General features: G+C 41.9%; 1 protein-coding gene and 1 pseudogene across 1 annotated transcript; both read right to left on the reverse strand.

Annotated features, from left to right (window-relative positions):
• Positions 1-6,743: 6,743 nt before the first annotated feature.
• Positions 6,744-10,957, reverse strand: LOC120519272 (gamma-crystallin S-1-like). Its single transcript, XM_039742414.1, has 3 exons — positions 10,949-10,957; positions 7,150-7,392; positions 6,744-7,022 (listed from the first exon to the last, which is right to left on the reverse strand). Exons 1-3 carry the CDS (start codon positions 10,955-10,957, stop codon positions 6,744-6,746), a joined length of 531 nt encoding a protein of 176 aa, XP_039598348.1.
• Positions 10,958-16,743: 5,786 nt separating this feature from the next.
• LOC120515218 lies at positions 16,744-20,381 on the reverse strand (annotated as a pseudogene).
• Positions 20,382-22,169: the final 1,788 nt, after the last annotated feature.

Below are 22,169 nucleotides of genomic sequence, written 5' to 3' on the forward strand. Positions count from 1 at the left end.
ATTTGACTCAACACAGGAAACCTCACCCGGCCCGGACACGGACAGGATTGACAGATTGATAGCTCTTTCTCGATTCTGTGGGTGGTGGTGCATGGCAGTTCTTAGTTGGTGGAGCGATTTGGCTGGTTATTTCCGAAAACGAACAAGACTCCCGCCTGCTAAATAGTTACACGACCCAACAGCGGTCGGCGGCCAAATTCTTAGAAGGACAAGTGGCTTTCAGCCACGTGAGATTGAGCATTAACAGGTCTGTAATGCACTTGTATGTCCGTTACTGCACGCGCGCTACACTGAATGGATCAACGTGTGTCTACCTGGTGTGGGTAAGCCGTTGAACCCCATTCGTGATGGAGACCATGGCTTCCAATTGTTCCCCACGAACGAGAAATTCGCAGTACATGCGGGTCATACGCTCGCACTGATTACGTCCCTGCCCTTTGTAAAGCCCCCATGGTGGGTGACTTGGTGGATTATATATAAAAAGCAGCCGGAACCGCAAAGAACAATGAAAAATCAACGTGGAAACCGACTGAGGTGGTGTTGGGAAAATTAACAGTCAACGTGACTCACAGGTGCGTGTGGACTGTACACAGACGAAAGCGACTCAGGTAGGGAGTTGGGGGCACATAAGGGGCAGTGCGTACTGAACGAGCGCCGTTCAACCCCGTCCTTCGCTTTGGAAGGAGAAAGCGTGATGGCGCTCCTCCGTTTTCAGTCACGGACAATTGTATGTTGGTTCGTAGCGTGCATTGTTGCAATGTTACTTTTCTTGGTGGTTTATTAAATTACGGATTTTTCAAATGTTTATTTTTTCCTCTGTGCTTAAAAATCATTTAAAAAGCGGCCTGATTATGGGCGTATGCTACGCCGCGGGTTGGCTAGTTTGTTATAACTGACAAGGTTATTGTTAATGGAAACTGTAACTAAAATGACTAAGAAAGGATTTCCTAAATTGAAATACAAAACAGACTAACCAATCTGCGCCACCACCACCTGATCAAAGCACAGTGCAGTCCCTACATTGATGGACTGAAGGCCAGAGGTCCACATGTCCATCATTGTCTAATTTTTTCACGTGAAGCCTAAAAACCATGAGGACTGATTGAGATCATTGGCATTGGAAACCCCTGCAGATTTTGTTTTTTTTTTTTCTCCAGGCCTCTGGAGTTTTGTTTTTTTTCTATCCTCCCTGGCCATCGGACCTTATTTTATTCTTTGTTATTTATTATTGCCTAATTTTTATGTATTTTTTCTTTTTTTCTTTCTTCATCTTGTAAAGCACTTTGGGCTACATCATTTGTATGAAAACGTGCTATACAAATAAATGTTATTGCAGCTGAGTGAAATGACCTGGTAGGCCCAAACGTGTTGTGAGGGTCTGCTGGGAACGGCTGGCAGAGTCCCCTGTCAGAAGTAGCTTCAACTCCCACCTCCGGCAGAACTTCAACCACGCCCCGAGGGAGGTGGGGACATTGAGTCGAATGGGCCATGTTCCGTGCCTCTATTGTTGAGGCGGCTGACCGAGCTGTGGCCGCAAGGTGGTCGGGTGCCTGTCGTGGTGGCAATCTCCAACCCGTTGTTGGACACCGTGGTGAGGGATGCTGTCAAGCTGAAGAAGGAGTCCTATAGGACTTTTTTGTCCTGTGGGTCTCTGGAGGCAGCTGATAGGTACCGCAGGCCAAGCGAACGCGGCTTCGGTTGTTGCTGAGGCCAAAACTCGGGCATAGGGAGGAGTTTGGAGAGGCCATGGAGAACGACTTTGGACGGCTTCGAGGAGATTCTGGTCCACCGTCCGCGTCTCAGGAGGGGAAGCAGTGCAGTGTCAACACCGTGATATGGTGGGGATGGTGCGCTGCTGACCTCGATTTGGGGCGTTGTGGGTCGGTGGGAGGAGTACTTCGAAGACCTCCTCAATCCCACTAACATGCCTTCCACGAGGAAGCAGAGCCTGGGGACTCTGAGGTGGGCTCTCCCATCTCTGGGACTGAAGTCACCGAGGTGGTCAAAAAACTCCTTGGTGGCAGGGCCCCGGGGGTGGATGAGATACGCCCGGAGTTCCTTAAGGCTCTGGATGTTGTAGGACTGTCTTGGTTGACACGTCTCTGCAACATCGCATGGACATCGGGGACAGTGCCTCTGGATTGGCAGACCGGGGTGGTGGTCCCCCTCTTTAAAAAGGGGGACCAGAGGGTGTGTTCCAACTATAGAGGGATCACACCCTCAGCCTCCTGGAAAAGTCTATTCGGGGTTCTGGAGAGGAGGGTCCGTCAGATAGTCAAACCTCGGATTCAGGAGGAACAGTGTGGTTTCCGTCCTGGTCGCGAAACAGTGGACCAGCTCTTCACCCTTAGCAGAGTCCTGGAGGGTGCATGGGAGTTTGCCCGACCGGTCTACATGTGTTTTGTGGACTTGGAAAAGGCATTCGACCGTGTCCCTCGGTGAATCCTGTGGGCGGTGCTCCGGGAGTATGGGGTACCGGACCCCCTGATAAGAGCTGTTCGGTCTCTGTACAACCGGTGTCAGAGCTTGGTCCGCATTGCCGCAGTAAGTCAACCCGTTTCCAGTGAGAGTTGGACTCGCCAGGGCTGCCCTTTGTCACCATTCTGTTCATAACTTTTATGGACAGAATTTCTAGGCGCAGCCAGGGTGTTGAAGGGTCCGTTTGGTGGACTCAGGATTGGGTCACTGCTTTTGCAGATGATGTTGTCCTGTTTGCTTCATCAGGCCGTGATCTTCAGCTCTCTGGATCGGTTCGCAGCTGAGTGTGAAGCGGCTGGGATGAGAATCAGCACCTCCAAATCCGAGAGCATGGTCCTCAGCCGGAAAAGGGTGGAGTGCCCTCTCAGGGTTGGGGAGAGATCCTGCCCCAAGTGGAGGAGTTCAAGTATCTCGGGGTCTTGTTCACGAGTGAGGGAAGAATGGAGCGTGAGCTCGACAGGCGTATCGGTGCGGCGTCCGCAGTGATGCGGCTCTGCATCGGTCTGTCGTGGTGAAAAGGAGCTGAGCCGTAAGGCAAAGCTCTCAATTTACCAGTCGATCTACGCCCTACCCTCACCTATGGTCATGAGCTATGGGTAGTGACCGAAAGAACGAGATCGCTAATACAAGCGGCTGAAATGAGTTTCCTCCGCAGGGTGTCTGGGCTTTCCTTAAAGATAGGGTGAGAAGCTCAGTCATCCGGGAGGGGCTCAGAGTAGAGCCGCTGCCTCCGCATCGAGAGGAGTCAGATGAGGTGGCTCGGCATCTGATCAGGATGCCTCCTGGACGCCTCCCTGGTGAGGTGTTCCGGCACGCCCAAACGGGAGGAGGCCCCGGGAAGACCCAGGACACGCTGGAGGGACTATGTCTCCCGGCTGGCCTGGGAACGCCTTTGGGATTCTCCCGAAGAGCTGGAAGAAGTGGCCGGGAGAGGGAAGTCTGGGCCTCTGCTTGCTGCTGCCCCCCCACACCCGACCTCGGATTAGCGGAAGAGGATGGATGGATGGATGGTGCTCCGGGATTATGGGGTACCGGACCCCCTGATAAGAGCTGTTCGGTCTCTGTACAACCGTGTCAGAGCTTGGTCCGCATTGCCGGCATTAAGTTGAGCCCGTTTCCATTGAGAGTTGAACTCCGCCAGGGCTGCCCTTTGTCACCGATTCTGTTCATAACTTTTATGGACAGAATTTCTAGGCGCAGCCAGGGTGTTGAAGGGGTCCGTTTGGTGGACTCAGGATTGGGTCACTGCTTTTGCAGATGATGTTGTCCTGTTTGCTTCATCAGGCCATGATCTTCAGCTCTCTGGATCGGTTCGCAGCTGAGTGTGAAGCGGCTGGGATGAGAATCAGCACCTCCAAATCTGAGAGCATGGTCCTCAGCCGGAAAAGGGTGGAGTGCCCTCTCAGGGTTGGGGGAGAGATCCTGCCCCAAGTGGAGGAGTTCAAGTATCTCGGGTCTTGTTCACGAGTGAGGGAAGAATGGAGCGTGAGATCGACAGGCGGATCGGTGCGGCGTCCGCAGTGATGCGGGCTCTGCATCGGTCTGTCGTGGAGAAAAAGGAGCTGAGCCGTAAGGCAAAGCCCTCAATTTACCAGTCGATCTACGCTCCTACCCTCACCTATGGTCATGAGCTATGGGTAGTGACCGAAAGAACGAGATCGCGAATACAAGCGGCTGAAATGAGTTTCCTCCGCAGGGTGTCTGGGCTTTCCCTTAAAGATAGGGTGAGAAGCTCAGTCATCCGGGAGGGGCTCAGAGTAGAGCCGCTGCTCCTCCGCATCGAGAGGAGTCAGATGAGGTGGCTCGGCATCTGATCAGGATGCCTCCTGGGCGCCTCCCTGGTGAGGTGTTCCGGCACGCCCAACCGGGAGGAGGCCCCGGGAAGACCCAGGACACGCTGGAGGGACTATGTCTCCCGGCTGGCCTGGGAACGCCTTGGGATTCTCCCGGAAGAGCTGGAAGAAGTGGCCGGGAGAGGGAAGTCTGGGCCTCTCTGCTTAAGCTGCTGCCCTCGCGACCCGACCTCGGATAAGCGGAAGAGGATGGATGGATGGATGGATGGTGAAATATTAAAAATAAACTGAAATTTACATAACTCTGAAAGTAACTGAAATAAAATCAAATTCAGTTGGAAAAAAAATCTGTTTGCACATTTTTTTTAAATAAACCATAACAGTAGCCTAATGCTGACTGTGACTGCTTTTCACTAACTGGCTATGCACCATTTGGCTATGTTGGCTACAGATGGTAACTGCTGTGAGAGATCTAGAAGGAAAACGGACACACTGCAAAGAGTTGGTTGCTAACAGGAAAGCATTCTCATTGAGTACTTTGAGTATGACCCAGACGCAGACAGTAACAAGAGCAAGTGCATAATTCATGGGATTGTGGAGTTCAATTAAAGGGATAGAACTTGGCAAATGTAAAAACACACCATGAGATTTTAGAGCTCTTTTGAGACCCGTTCCAACAGGGCTGTATGCCAAAACTCGGTTGACGTGTCTGTCGAGGGTTGCTTGTCCACCACTGAGGCGACCGCAAGCTTGCAGCCTCCCCACATAACACGTCTGTCACCCGATGGTTGAGAGGGAGAGCATTCTAACCTGGTCACTGACCTCACACCATCACTGAGTTTCGATCTACATGCTTCCGCTAGGTCAGATTATCTCGGAGCATAACGTGAGTTACCGCAGTTATGCTGATGACACACAGCTATATTTATCAATAGCACGCAGACTCTGTTAATTCACTAACACAATGTCTTACTTGTGTTTCTGAATGAATGAGTAGTAATTTTGTCAAGCTAAATAAAGAGAAAACTGAAATTTTAGTGGTTGGCAATAATGGATGTAATGAGGTTATTAGAAGTAAACTAGATGCATTAGGATTAAATGTCAAGACGGAGGTAAAGAATTTAGGGGTAACTATTGTCTCTGACCTGAATTTTAAATCGCATATTAATCAGATTGCTAGGACAACATTTTTTCACTTAAGAAACATAGCAAAAAGTAGACCTCTTATTATAAACTCCACGCAGGGAGGACCTGGGGAGCGAACCCAGGTCTCCTTAGTGCGAGGCAGCAGCGCTGAAAGAGTAATACTCGAGGAGCAATTTAAGATTATGAGATTAGGATTGGTCTGTTTTTACCCTCATGAAGTTTATGACTTGGGTGGCAAGGAGGCACAGAGGGCAGCACTGATGCCCTTCTGATCTAGCATCGTGGGTGCAGATCTCATGGCCAGGTTTCACCACATACCAAAGACATTTTTTCTTAGTTTGATTGGCTATTGTAAGTCAGTTTGGTTTGTGTTTGTGCAAAAGCGGGCCCTGCAATGGACTAACAATATATCAAGAATTTGTTCCTCCCTTGCCCCCTGATGCCCCTAGCACAGACTTTATCCCTTAAATTGAATTAAGTGGGTTTCATAATCTTTTGTCATTCTATGCTTGATCTTGAGACCACTTCAACTGCTTAGAGACCTTGGGTTTCCTAAGTCTTAGTGGAAATGTTGCCTAACTTCTGAAATTTCCATACTAATTAGCATACAGGCCATTCTAAGAGGATATCATTTCCCTTAATTTAAAGTGTCTGGTCTGTAGGAAGAGCACTGGTAGATATGAAGAGGCGCCCATAGATCACTATCCACTCAGCTGAGTACGTAAAATTAACTGCAATGCAGAGGCCAGCTTCAGCAACTTCAAACAGAAAATGTGTCTAAATAAATGGTTAAGAAGTGCTCTGGATGGGGGTACACTTGGTAGGTTTCTCTTGATGAGGTTCATACGGAGGAAATGAAGCATCCCCTGAAACAAGGTAATATTAATTTTGAGTTTTGTCTCTCTGAGATCCTTATTACAATGGGCAAAGTTTTTAATTTTTTTGTTTTAGATTTTGCAAAACATTTAAAATTGCAGTCATGATGTTGTACTTAAGTAAGGGGATCCCCAAGAATAGTTCAACCTCTTTATTCAAATTCCCTTTTTGAAAACTGCACAAATTCCTTTCTCATGTGATGGAAAGAGACAATGTTGAATTTAAAATGAGAGCAGTTCTAAAATAAATGAAAATGAAGCTTGTTTTTTATAATAAATTGTCAGGCAATGTATGGATAAATAAAACATTTTTTAATCAAGCTATAAAATAAGAAACCAAAAAATGCAATTGACTGCACTGTCCATTATGTCTACCTGCTCAGTTTCAAATAAAATAATTCAGAAACATAATTACTTGAATTTGGTTTATTATTTTATCTTCATGTCTTTTTTACATAAATCCTTCCCTCATGCGGCGGAAAGAGCCAATGGAGGAGTTAAAGCCACCCCAGTCGCTGAATCGTCTGTATTCGCCAGGTCTCAGGAAGTACTGGCGGCCCCTGTAGTTGGGTTGTTCATAGAAGATCCAGTAGCCCTCCATCACATTGCAGGAGAAGATGTCGTTGTAGCGGAAACGGTCGTAGACATTGGGGCAGTCATCTGTGAACTCCATCATCTGGCCTCCAAACTCAGGTCTCTCGTAGACCCTCAGCCTGTAGGAACCCCGGTACTGCAAACAAGAAGAATTATTGTTGTAAAATGTATTCTTTGAAAATCTGTTAAGACTGCTACTACTTTTTAAATTTGAAATACTGAATGTAATGAAAAATAATAGCAAATGTAAAACATTAACTTACTTGTGGAATCATGCGGCAGGACCTGATGCAGTCGTTGTAGCCCATCCAACGGTTATATTCAGGGTACTCCCCCTTGTGTAGAAAGTACTGGTATCCCATGTAGTTGGGCTTCTCATACAGCATCCAGTAACCGCTGTCAACACGAATGGAGTTGCAACGGCTGAAGTAGGAATGCATATCAGTGCAGTCGCTGCTACATTCGTAGGAGCGCCCCTGGAAGTTTCTGTCCTCGTAGAAGATGATCTGGAATCAAAAATGAAAATTTCAGACAGGAGCATAAGCATTAGAGATCTGACAAACAAGAAGAGACCATCCAGTCCATCAAGCTCATTTGTTTAACTAATAACCTAGCTGTCCCAATATCTCATCCAGATACTTAATAAAGGCTGTCAAGGCTTCTGCTTCAATTCTGTTACTCACAGGCCATTTGGTCTATATTAATTTGATCAAAATTAAGATGCTGATGCCCCAACAATGTCCAAAACAATCAAACTTATATTTAAAGGGTAACAATAGATGACATGCAAATGCACTCCTTTTGTATAAAACTCTGAGTTTAAACATTATTTCACATAAAATGTGCTTCTAATTGGGTTCAAGTTGTTAAACTCTGTAACTTGGTGAAGGAGTTATTTGTCAGTCCATGTATGAAACTTCTTTTTTTTTTTTACAGAGTTGTGGAGAACTGGACACCATAGCAGGTCTACCATCAGGGTGTTCTGAGTGTGTGCCCAGGGGGGACAGCAAGGGCCTTTTCACCTTTACCCCCCTTGTTCGATGTATTAGTATGGGTGATTCCAAATGACCAAGTGATGGGGTGAAGGTGGTAGTGGTTGGTGAACCAATCAGTCTAGCACCGAAATCAAGAGATAAAAATGTCACCCCACTTTAAACAACCGGGTGTCCCTGCACTACCTCTTAAAAGTATGATCAGCTGTCTGCTAAGGAGTTAAGTCACCCAGGGGCCTATGGTCTTAATCCGGCTTTGGATAACTGGATATCCAACTACAACTGAAAACTCAGAGGCGCAATAATAACTTAAACTTGAGTTTCATATCGTGACAATGTGAAGTTTGCCTATCAGTTTTACACACATGCCTATGAGATGTGGGAGGAAAACACATATGGACATGAAGAGAAGATGGCAGCATCACATTGACCATCACCACCACTGAAAGTGAAACCAGGTTCCTCAAGATGCACAGAATCACTGCATCACTAAGTTATTTATAACTGACATATTTCTTTTCTTCATACTTGCAAATATTTCTCAGGCCTTCAGATTCATGCCCTTGCATCCCACACCAGGTTGTTGTCTGTATACAGTTCACATATTCTTACCATGCCTGTCCAGATTTTTCTTCTGAACTCTCTTTTTCCTCAATAATCCAGAAGATGTGTTTGTGTGTTAGGTTAACTGGAACACTCTGAACTGTCCAAGTGTGAGTGAGTGTTTAACATGGGAGTGTGCCAAGGGGTGGGCTGGCATCTGCTTGAGCGAAATGCAGCCAGAATAGTCTCTGATGTCCAGCAACCTTGAATTAGATTAGGTTGTAGAATGTTATGTTATTCTAAAAAACAAGAATCATTTAAAAATCAAAACATGTGTATCAGTTAAAAAGAGCAGACCCAGAGGTTTTCAAAATAATGTTTGAGTCTGAAAGGAATTCTTCTGCCTCCTTAAAGTATTTTTTTTCCAATGTTTACCGAAATTGAGTTCATGAGATTTATAATTCAATAAGTGGCCTCTCAGTTGTTGCCTTGTCAAAAGTATACTTAAAGTCAAGACCCTGCACTCAACTTTTTATCAAAGCTTTTTTGTTTTCTCAAAATGACTGCAAATTAACTGAGTAACACAAGTGTAAGATTTTGCTGATCAGTAGCATTTCTTTCCCTAAAACGACTTTGATCATTAAGCATCTAAATAAATCTTTCCAATTTTCATTTCATTTAATGATACTTGTATGCATCCATTCATTTATGATGCATTATTGAAGGTGTGGGTGTGTGGCGGAAGCCAAACATTCAGTAGATGAAAGACACTGCACTGTACGCCTCATTCACTCACACACCCACACACCTCCAACCAACTTACAAATCTCTGAAGTGAGAAAAAAACTCTTCTTCTTCCTCCTCTTTTGGCTGCTCCCGTTAGGGGTTGCCACAGCGGATCATCTGGTTCTATATCTTCCTGTCCTCTACATTTTGCTCTGTTACACCCATCAGCTGCATGTCCTCTCTCACCACATCCATAAACCTTCTCTCAGGCCTTCCTCTTTTTCTCTTCCCTGGCAGTTCTATCCTTATCATCCTTCTCCCAATATACTCAGCATCTCTCCTCTGCACATGTCCAAACCAACACAATCTCGCATCTCTGACTTTGTCTCCCAACCGTCCAGCCTGAGCCGACCCTCTAATGTACTCATTTCTAATCCTGTTCATCCTCATCACACCCAATGCAAATCTTAGCATCTTTAACTCTGCCACCTCCAGCTCTATCTCCTACTTTCTGGTCAGTGCCACCGTCTCCAACCCATATAATATAGGTGGCCTCACTAGCGTCCTGTAGATCTTTCCTTTCACTCTTGCTGATACTCGTCTGCCACAGATCACTCCTGACACTCTTCTCCACCCTTTCCACCCTGCCTGCACACTCTTTTTCAGCTCTCTTCCACAATCCCCATTACTCTGTACTGTTGATCCCAAGTATTTAAACTCATCCACCTTCACCAACTCTACTCCCTACATCCTCACCATTCCACTGACCTCCCTCTCATTTACACACACGTATTCTGTCTTGTTTCTACTGACCTTCATTCTCTCTTCTCTAGAGCATATCTCCACCTCTCCAGGGTCTCCTCAACCTGCTCCCTACTATCGCTACAGATCACAATGTCATCAGCAAACATCATAGTCCACAGGGACTCCTGTCTAATCTCGTCTGTCAACCTGTCCATCACCATTGCAAATAAGAAAGGGCTCAGAGCCGATCCTTGATATAATCCCACCTCCACGTTGAATGCATCCGTCACTCCTACCGCAGAAGTGAGAAAGAAACAAAATACTTAAACACAGAGAGAACGTGCAAACTCTACACAGACAATGTGGAACTAAGAACTGGAAGCCAAATCCTTCATTATGAGACAGTGCAGTACAACTCTCAGTGTTGCATAGAGTTGTGTGTTGTTTAGCATCTATTTCATATGTTTTTAAACAGGATAGCCTAACAAAGTAATCCCCTACCTTCAGCACCATCTACATCTGTGAGTGTTTAAACCATATGAGGAGCTGCTACAGTATGTTGGTAGATATACTTTCACTTTTGTGGTCATTGAAATTAGTTCTTAGGTCTTTTTTTTCTAAATGGACAATTTGAAACTTGAATTTTTCCACACCAAAGCACTATAAAACATATTAAAAATCTATGTCTTTCAGCAACATTAATTATCACATTTTAAACACTCATTAGCTCTCCATGGTTGTCTTGGCTGTTCAGTCTTCCCAATGTTATAGTTTTTATTGTATTTTCGTAGCACCGCTATTGTTAGAAGAATGCTTCTTGTACATTTAGTGGCTACCTATATATCCATGAATTCTAAATGTTTTTCTAGTCTCTCAATGTACACTCTAAAGTAAAATTCTGCTTTGCTTGCATTTCATGTTCATTATGATCAGATCTTTTGCACTGCATTTCTGTGTTTACTCATTAAAGCAGTCAACATTACTTCTTTTGAACATTAAACTATTCTAGTAATGAAATTTCACAATCTACCTCCCCAGCACAGTCCTACAGACTCACCTTGCCCATGATGATTGCTTTTCCTGATCCTTTTTGCTCAACCAGTGCCAGCAGCACACCTTATATATGTCACTTCAAAAGCTTTATGTTTTATCATGTAAATGAACTGAAATGCTGGACAAGCAAAAGCTATTCAGGTTTATCCATAGGTAAGCAAGAATGAAATGCAGCCTATATACCCTAAATGCCTGCTTTAAAAACACTGGACAATAGACTTTGTCTGTGAAACTCACAATATAGCAAATGTATATCAGAAAAGGGGGCCCTAACCGAAAAGCAGCTGGCACTTATAGTGTGTACAGTGTGGTTATTATAAAGAACGGCTGAATCAGCTTTCCCACACTCCACAGAAATGTGTTCCGGTGAAATGAGGGCAGCTGGTCACTGCACAGCCTTCAGTTGTAAGATGTTTACCTTCAATAAAGAATCTTGTGGAAGGTTTGAAAGGTGAAACAGTTAATTAAAGCTGTCTACCAGAATATCACAAGATGGGATGGCTGTTAAGAGGTGAGACAGATTCTGACGCTTCAGCTGTTTCTTTGCTTTTTGAACGCACAGCTTAGATTTTCTCATTATAAGCATACATGTGAAATGTGCATTAAGAACGTCGTCTAATTTGCAAAAACACAAGGAAGCCATATAGATCTGTCTATTAAAGTAGCAGTCTGTGTCAACAACAGTGTATGTTAATAGTGAGTGGGACAAGTTTAATGTTGGTAAGCATCATCAGTCAGGAAAACCCATGGGTCAGAACCTCAAAAGTAATGTTTGATTATCAAAATGCAATAAGGCTGTATAAAATTCTTAGTCATTTAAATAGTACAAAAGCTGATTTGTGCAATTTTTATGTTCAAAAATAATACAGAGATAGAGAGTGAGATAGAATTTTACTTGTCCCAATTGGGGGGGGGATGCAATGTGTGTGTGTTTGTGTGTATATATATATATATATATATATATATATATATATATATATATATATATATATATATATATAGACGGCGGGGGGCCCTTGCCTGGATCCAGGGGTGCCAACAGGGGGCACTGCAGTGGTTCCTGAGTCCATGTGGGTGGTTCTTCCCTGACCCCCGGAAGCGCAGCCAGATATGGGTCATCAAACACCTGTAGCACTTCCGGGTGGCCTATAAAAGGAGCCAGCAGCCACCACTCCAGGAGCGAGAGTTGGGAGGTGGGAGACAAAGCTTGCTGAAGAGGAGTGGAGAAGAAGAGAAGATTTATTCTAAGTAGTGTGTGCTTATTTGGACTGTGTTGTGACTGTGCTAACGGGGAAGACGTTGCCCACAGGTGAAGAAAAGAGAATAAAAAACTTATAAGTGCACCTCTAGAGTCTGTCTGTGTCAGGTTGGGTGGCTGGCACGCCCCCTAGTGGTCTTGTTACAATTTATATATATATATATATATATATATATATAATTATGCAGTGTGATAAAATAAAGCACAAACAAGAAATATCAAGAGTTGGGGAAATGCTGGTGGATCCTGGATTCAGAGTGGGACTGAAGTCATGGTCAAAATTGCATGAAACAGACATCTGACAATCTCAAAGTATCTTCTGAGTGCTTTTATGGGTACATGGCAGGAAATACAATGAGAAACAGGAATTTAAATCTGTGATGATGATCGAAGGAGCCAGATATGACATCATATTCGGGAGACGGAAATGAAGTCATCAAGAGGAGTCCGGAAGTGAAGTAATCATTGGGAGCCGGAACTGGAGTCATTTTCTGTAGCTGGAACGGACTTTCACACGTTGGAGTTATGTAGGTATCTTGAATCTTCCATTTTTCTGTTGAGGAAGAGAAAAGGGCATTAATACTCCGTTCTAATCCCCCACCTTTCGTTCTTTCACACTCTATTGGGCCCTTTGGCTGTCCCCTATTCGCGCGTATGTGACAGCAGTTTCTGCTGATTTGTCAGCTGCACATTCAAGCTGTGAATCTCCAATTGTACCACATCTCAAAGGAATTCTGAACTGAAGTCATTGTCATGGTCATGACAACTGGTTTGAAATGATATTTGCTTTATAACGTGGTACATTATCATGCCATTATAAAATGGGTAAATTGTGCCTATGAAGGAATGCACATGGTCAGCAGCAACACTCAAATAAGCTGTGGCATTCAGGCGATGATTGATTGGTATTAAAGACCCCAAAGTGTACCAAGAAAACACTCCTCTAACACCATTACACCACCGCCACCAGTCTGGACTGTTGACGCAAGGCTGGTTGGATGCATGGATTCATGTTCTGAATCTTCATGTCATGAAGAAAGGTGGTGTGATGAGGCTCTAATAATAAAAGAGACAGCTAAAGATCGATAACTTCATTCTTGTTCCTCTCAAGCCGTAATAATGGACGTGCTGTATGTTTTTATGGAAAAAATAATAAAAAGAATGCAGATGATCTCTCTGGAATGAGCTGTGTCACACACATGCACATGGGAGACAGTTTACAGGCTCAAATAGTGTAATTTCTCAGCTGAACCAGGGGTTGGCGCTGCCTTCTAATAATCTTTCCTTTTGGCCCGCTGCAGACCAACTGAACCTCCCAGTAGCACCACCCCGTTCCTCCCTCTGATGACATCAGGTCCAGCACCATATAATGACATCCTATCCAGTCCAGAACCCTCCTCTACAGATATCACTTCCTCTTCCGGCATCCCGAAACTCCACCTCTTCCTGCCCGTGCAATATATATACCCAAGTAACTAATTGTTAACCAGTTCCATTTTGAACTCTGCTTCTGTAAAGATGTGTTTATTGTTTTCAACCTGATTTTTTCAGTATACGGTGTGTCCATCCCCAAACCTTTTTCTGCCTCCTGACTCTTTTCTATTACATTGGCATAGTCAACAGGATTTTTTTTTGCTCGATATGTTGAAAGAGCAGGAGCTATCAACAATTCTGAATAATATAGCTTCAGAAATTCAGACTCAAGGTGCAGCTGGGGGAGACCTGGACACATCACACTGAGTCACAGGCAAGGGCACAAACATGTGCTGCTGTCCAACAGGACAGGTCAAGGGCTCCATCCCAGGTTCTAATGCCATTGCAAGAGAACAACAACACTGAGTCGTATCTCCTTATTTACGAACGCACAACAATTAGGCACCGCTGGGAGCGTGCAGTGAGGGCCAACGTTATGGAGTCTTTCCTGAAGGGGGAGGCATAGAGGACTTATTATGATCTGGGGGCTGAGGATGCTGCCAATTATGATACCCTAAAGACCTTACTTCTAAAGAGGTATGGAGTCTCTGAGGACTTGAAAGCAAGGCTGTGTCATAAGTGGTTAAGGCCAGATATTAATGATATTAATACTAATGGTGCCAAACAAGTCGTACAGTATATGGGGTGGCCATCCCCAAATCTTTTTCTGCCTCTGACTCTTTTCTATTACAGCTGACATAGACCATTTCATCGAAATGGACACCTTTCCATTAGAGATCTACTAAAAATCCAATCTTTGGAAATAGATATATGTTGTTCAAAATTTTAATGTCTGCTGGTGTTTATATGTTGACATATCATGAGGAAAGCATCAGGCGTCAAGCAATAGCCCCCCTCCACTCACGGGGCTGTCACATTTTCTTCTTCCACGTGCACTGATTATCTATGAGACAAAAGCTACTTTGCTCAATGACACATCACTTAACCTGTCCGTGTGTCAGCTGTTGAAAACAATATGGCAGACTATAGTGCTGGAAAGGATGTGCAAGGTAAAGATGGTCCACTTGATGAATGCACAACAGAAGACTAGCATGGCAATGTCTTTATTCTAGAAGTGGAACCCACCCTGTTAACAGAGCTCCTCCCAGTGCCAGTGTGGGTAAAATACTCCAGATGTAATGCCCCTTTTTGGCATTGAAAAAGAGAGCTCATGGGGGGGAAAGCAGAAGGCAAGAAGAGAGTTTACACAAGAACACTTAAAGTTGTAATTGCTGCCAAATGGGCTTCTACAAATTATCGAATTAAGGGTCTGAATTCTTATATGAATTAAATTTGTTTTTGATTTTAAATAGGTTTGCAGACCTTTTTGAAAATCCATTGATTTCTCTATGCATGTTTCATATTCCTTTTTACTCTGCAAGACCAAGTCTTCTTGTTATCTAAGAGTAAATCACAGTACTCTGAATTTTAGAGTTTAGTTTAATGCAAAACACATTTATGCACTTATTCATAAGTATTTTTCTAATATTTTAATATTGGGTGATATAAATTACTTATGAATCATTTTAAGTTTTTTTTGTCCAATGCCTTATTCACTCATAAGAAAAACCCTGATCCATACCATTTGACCTGTCTTAAACTCTAGTTTTGCAAGGCATCAAATCTTTTTGGGATTCCAAATTACTTTTTTCCCCTCCTCATTTTTTATTTTGTGCAGAAAATTACAAACTTATGATAAAGAGTAAACCAATACTTGTATCCTAAAAAATGATCAGAAAGGCGTGTGTCTTTGCATGCCACATCAACCGACCCCAGGAGTCCACCCCATAATGAGATACAAGGGGTCAAAGTTACTCCTATTGACTAAACTTCGAAAAAATGGGGGTTGAAAATATAGGCATGTGAAGTGATGTTATAGGCATGTGAAGTGTTATGCTATTTCGAGGTTGATGATCAAGAATTTGATCGTATTTTAGATACGTGATTCTTTGCTGATCATCCAAGCGCTAGGAGCCACTCCTACAAGGTTAAAAGTTGCAGATTTCAAGCATAAGAATGCCGGGTATCGCTTTAGACTATTTCAAGATAAGTTTTTGTAAATATGTTATTTTTCATTTTTGGTCCTTTAGTGTGGATATAGCCCTCTATGGACCTCTATAGGTGGGTGAAAGTGATACATATCTATTACAGTTAAGAATATTTAGACTATCCACTTTTAAATTCAGGCAGACATTTTAATATTTCAAATATCTGGCACAACTATTCTTGTTTAATTTGCACTTCTACCTCATGAGATAATTCATTACATTTCTTATGAAAACCCCAAATTATAGCATTCTACGCTAATGTAGACTTATTTTATTATTACTTTGGTAATATTGCAAGTTGCCATTTTGTTTACATTATGGAAGACACCATTTTGTGTGTTTTCATTGTTAGCAACAATCCTCTCAGCTAACACATTATGACCTGAAGTCATGTTGCATGATGTCAGTGGGTCACTTTTATTTAAAATGGCAACATGCTAATAATAGCTTTGTTTCTACATTCTGGATGAAAAGAAAAAACAAATTCTATTATGTTTCTGAGTATTTTATGAAGGTTTATAGGATCATTATTGTCTTATATACAATGGGTTGTCAAATTCTTACCTGTGTGTGCTGCTCTGACTGTAACATGTTGTCCTCTCTCGCACCATGATTAGTGAGTATGACACCCTTAACTCAAATCTTCAGATCTGAACATTGCTTTATTTTTGACTATGATTTATGGTTAGCATTGTGGGTTTTGTTGTTTTGCATTTGCTGTTTTGCCCTATGATTCTCTCTTGTTTTCCAGAGCTTTTTGTTGACTTTTACTGTTTTAGCAGTGCATTCACTAAACTCATTATTCTTAAGTGTTTGGCCAAGGCCTCCTTGTGTATAAACTGTAACTTGTCAAATGGGTGGTAAATCACAAATTAGCTCAGAAGAAAGTGTAAATAAGTGACAGGGCAGGGATGATATAAAGAGACTGAAATAAATGTAAATATATTGCTTTCTTTAATATGAATCAAATACAGTGAACAGTATAAAAGGTTTATTTTAAACAAGTATTCATTTTTAAATCTACATAAAACCATCCCTCACATGTCGGAAAGATCTGATGGTAGAGTCACTGAATCTCTTGTATTCACTTGGCCTTAAAAAGTACTGCCTTCCCCTGTAGTTGAGATGTTCATAGAAGATCCAGTAGCCCCCCATCACATTGCAGAAGATGTCACTGTTGCAGAAACAATCATAGACATTGGGGCAGTCATCTGTTAACTCCATCATCTGGCCTCCAAAGTCAGGTCTCTCGTAGATTCTCAGTTTGTAGGAGCCTTAATACTATGAAATTGAGAAATAAGTTACATTACCCAGATTATGAAAGAATTATAGTGTATGTTTTCAGACAGAAACTGTTTATTTAGTGCTATTACATGTTTAACCACTAGAGAGCAGTAAAATGCTTAGTATTGTAAACCTTATTAGGATCCTAACTATCCTAAGCCTTGCAATTTTTAACTGGATTAAATGGGATCAGAACTGAATAGATACATTAGATAAGATTATAAGAATGCTTAGTTGTTAATTATTCTGAAATCCAGATTTATGCTGTGTAGATGTACTTTTGCCTTACACGTTAAGTGTAAGCCACACAAACCTGAAGACAGCCTATGATAATACAAGGTGAAAAAAATATAATTGTGTAAATAATGACATTGTAAATATTTATTTATTTATAAAATTAACTTACCTGTGGGATCATCCGGCAAGATCTTATACAGTCATTGTATCCCATCCAGCAATGGAAGTCAGGATACTCCCCTCTGGTAGCCCATGTAGTTAGGCTTTTCATACAAAACCCAGTAGCCGCTGTGCACCTGCATGGAGTTACAGCGGCTGAAGTAGGAGTGCATATCAGCACAATCACTGCTGCACTCATAAGAACGTCCTTGGAAGTTCCCGTCCTCGTAGAAGGTGATCTTCAAAGTACAAAACCAGCTTTGTTAATTTCTTCTTATAAGCTGTTACTTCCTTTTTCAACATTTTTCTAACTCAACAAAACATTTACAAATGTTTCTATTCCTTTATGAAGAGAAAGCAATTCTTGAATTACAAATTCTAATTAACTAACAGCTTGTGTCGCTCCTCTGTATTTATTGTGTTATTTTATGTTGTCAGGACGCGTATTCAATGGAAAAGGTCAGTGGTTATTGCAGGGAAATTCCTTCTCGGAATTTAAATTGAGTTAGCAATCATGAAAGGAGACGAATTATCACTCAGTCTTACTTTCTGCATATCTTTCTCACACCCGCTTAAAAACAGCCGGAATATTTAACCATCATAAATAACAGTAAATGTATGTAAAATACAATAATTAAGGCTAAAATTTTACACTAATACCAGCCAATGTAAATAAAATGCAATATTCAACAAGCTTAAGATTTTGAATATTTCCTTTTACTGTAAGTTTTTGCTAACATTAAAATCTTTTTCGATCATGATTTTCAGTTTGGATAAGTTTGAGACAAATAATAATCGGTAATGATAGAAACTTGTTATGAAAATATACTTTCTGCATGGTGTTTAAACATAGAGAAAGTTACATGTTTCATGAGGCTAAATCCTAGTTTGAGCATAATTTTAAATGAATGCATTTCAAAAATCTTTTAAGAAGACACACACGAGAAAGGCCATCTCTTTCATCCATAACTGTTCATTTCTATATGCATCACAGTATTCGAACCTTGGCTTAATTCATGGCATGGTTAGCTTGTGAGTGTACATTGCACATTATGTCTGATCACACAGATTTTATCATGTTGATTGGGATGTTAATTATGGTAAAATAAATATGTTTGTCCTTTGATGGATTGTGAAAAGTTCCAACTTCCAGAAGTGGAAAAAGTGAATTCAGAAAATATGTGGAGGTACTGAACATTCAGTATATGAACAAACCCAGAAATGCTGTATATTTTTGGCTATATTTTGTGGAAAGGGTTTTATGTTTTTAGTATAAACTCTTATTTTAACAAGATTGCATACAAAATGTAACCGTGTTCCAAACATCAATCTAAAAGAGTACAAGCAAGTATGCAGTATTAAAATTGCCAAGGATAATGTCTGTGTTTATCATTCTGTCATGGCTGACACTATTTTAACCAACATCTTGTTCACTCTTAGTACACTATGACTCTTCTACTACCTGATATGAAACCCCCCTAGCTGAAAACCCCTGTACTCTTGGAGAGATGGGACTTTACTACCTTATATGATAACTCTGACAGTTTGCATTGTTATTATCCGTGACAGTCTTAACATTATAGAAGGCCTGCACTTCACCAATCATGTAAGTACAGTTTATTCTGTATATTCCAGTATACATGACCAATTCAGGGTTGCTAATAAACCTAATATGCATGCTTATTGTATGTGAGTATCTAGACAAAACTCATGCAGACACAAGGAAAAAGAAGATGACATTACATTTATATAGTGCTTTTCAAAACACTCAGAGTGCTTTGCAAAGAAGATAGGGAGCCACTTCAACCGCCACCAACGTGGAGCATCCACCTGAATGATACAAAGGCAGCCATTATGCACCAATACAGTCACCACACAATAGTTATTAGATGGTTAGCTAGTTAGGGATGATTAGAAGGCCAACCCATCTTGTGCAATTTCAGCAGGCCATGGGGAAACACCGAACACTTTGCGAAATATGCCCAGGGATCTTTTATGACCACAGAGAGTCAGGTCTTTGGCTGGACCTTGAAGAATGGAGCCACTTTTTACAGGCTGTACTTGAAGATTGGTGTCCACATTCAGACCACAGGGTTGGTGCCCCATGCTGGCCTCACCAACACCTCTTCCAGTAGCAACCCAAGCTTTTCTGAAATGGTCACCCATCCAAGAACTGGCCAAGCCTGCACATGCTTAGCTGCAGGTGGATTACTTGTTCTGAAGTGCAGGTGGTATGACTCTTGGGTAAAGGAGAACTACAAAATCCACACAGACAATGGTCACCTGCCATTTGAGCTCTTGTTACAACTCACTTTCTAATTCTCTGCATCACATGTTCATTCAGAAGAATTTAGAGTCCAGCTAAGGGCTAATTCTAGGAACATGAGTACCTGTCTACAGTCTTGGGGATATACTGACTTTGAACCTGTATTTTATATTATCCATGTTCATTAAGTACCAACTGTTGCCCTGAAAGAACTGTATATTGCTTATTTCCAGTCTCCTTGACTTCCTCCTTAGAATAATTATTTTCAACGCATCACAGTAGGGTTAATGACTATCTGTGACGTGTGTTGAAGTTTTAAAATACAGGGCCTGACAGATCCATAACCTTCCTATGCCATCTTGTACTGTTTGTGTCACTGGCAACCACTTACCAGGAAGGAAACCTTATAAGTGTTTACAAGTCCATATGTGCATGTCTGCCTTATGACAAAAGAAGTGAAAGTGAATTTTACACTGAAAAGACATTGAAGAAGTATATTATAAATGCATGCATATGTCTGTATCTCCTATATAAAATGCATGGAAAACAAAAATACATTTTTGAATTCAGCACATATAATATGACAGAAACCAGCTGTATTGATACATCTGCTGCCTACCAGCATTATTGTTAACGATCAATAACTCTATTTGAGCCATATGCTTGGCATTTCCTGTCATTTTATTGCAGCCTTCACACTCACCTTTCCCATGGTGATGGCTCTGGCTGTTTCTGTTTAGAATTACCCAGTACAATTCCTTTTATATGATGAGTAGGCAGCCATATGCTTTATCATGCAAATTTGTCTGAATTGCTGCCCAAGCGCAAATTAATCCGATTTTCTGTAGCCCTCTGAAATAAAATGGAATGTTTTGCAACCCAATACATCCACACATAGTGCATCTGTAGCTTCTATTCAAGCATTGATCAACTGATATTGTCCACAAACTCACACCACAGCTGACATACAGCATGCCAGAGAGAAAGAGATTGTGGTGTACAAATGTTCTGTGTCCATCTGTGTTGTTAGGATATGTTCACTAAGTTTCAGATGAGCACTACCTTTTTAATATGTAAAATGGACAAAAAGTTTTGTGGATATTGGAAAAATGGATAATATAGTGGTTGATGTTCCAGTTCTGCTAAAAAATCACATAAAGCACCATAGAAAGCAGTGAAGATGACACATAATATGGCTGACACCAGGCCACCTTCTGTTCGGGTCATATATAATACACACTGCCTTAGAAGAGCAAACAGTCTTATTAAAGACTGTATAATCAACAAGAATAACAATTTATTTCTTGTATATCCCCAAATCACATCAGGAATACATCAAATGGTATTTTTAGACAGCCCCCCTAGCCTTGACCCACTAAAAATACTCCAACCTGGTGCCACTGCTCTACTGCCAGGTCGTTTACCTGCATATGGGAAAGTCCTCTCTGATAAAGGAGCACTGGGATCATCAGGTAGAAGGGTCCTTTCATCAGATTAGCTGGGCCAGCACTGACTCAGCCATGGAATGGCTAGTAGGGGGGAGGTAGCTTGTTGGCCGAGGTCTCCAGAACTTTGACCAAATCAGAATCGTCTTAATCTATTATATAATCTATTCTTCTATTTTGCCTTGTAGTTTGTATTATTGCTTATTGTATTATTGTATTTTATTCCTGGGGTGGTGATGATAGTTTGGCCATCTAGCTCTGTGAAGACGATTACCTGCGTTCTGTTTTTTTGTGTTTTATTTACCCCTGTTTTTGGACACCCATTGAATGCCCAACCTACCTGTAAAGGTGTCTTTCTCTGAATTGCATTTTCCAAGATTTATTCCATTTTTTTCCCTACAGGAATTTTTTTTGGGAGTCAAGGCTTTGGGCTGTCAAAAAACAGGGCCTGTGGCACTCATTGTGTGATTTTGGGCTGTACAAAAAATAAACTGATGTTGTTGTCAAATTAAAAGAGTGGGTTTTTAGAAATATTCCACGGTACTTACCTGGTGTATCTTTTTTGGCAAGGATGCATAACACCAAAGAGCAAGGCTTGATTATGACCCCCCATGGGATCCTGGGTAACTTAGCTCCTTAACAGATCATACTTTTGACAATGCAGAGTGGCATTACTCTCTCTCATTTCGATGAGCAAATTCTCAATCGATCGTTTCAACAACAGTTTTTCCCTTAATCATTTCAATGAACTCATGGGTGGGTGAAAAGATCTCTCTGGGTGCAAACCAAGAATGCCCTGATGGTTGATATGCCCCTGTCAAAAGGCTGCTTCACCACTTCTTTTACACTTTAGCTGTTGAAATAATAAGCAAAGTAGTGTTTAAGGCTTAAAGGTGGTGTCTGGGAATATAAAAATTAATAATATAACAGAACAAAATCAAAATGTCAGAACTTAGCAACGCCTTCCTGACAATGTATGTTACGCCATTTGTGCTAAAAAAAAAACAAACAAAAAAGTGGTTAGAGATACACAATGCAGAAATGGATGGAATGTT

Source organism: Polypterus senegalus, chromosome 1 (genome assembly GCF_016835505.1).
Source record: "Polypterus senegalus isolate Bchr_013 chromosome 1, ASM1683550v1, whole genome shotgun sequence".
Lineage (NCBI taxonomy): Eukaryota > Metazoa > Chordata > Cladistia > Polypteriformes > Polypteridae > Polypterus > Polypterus senegalus.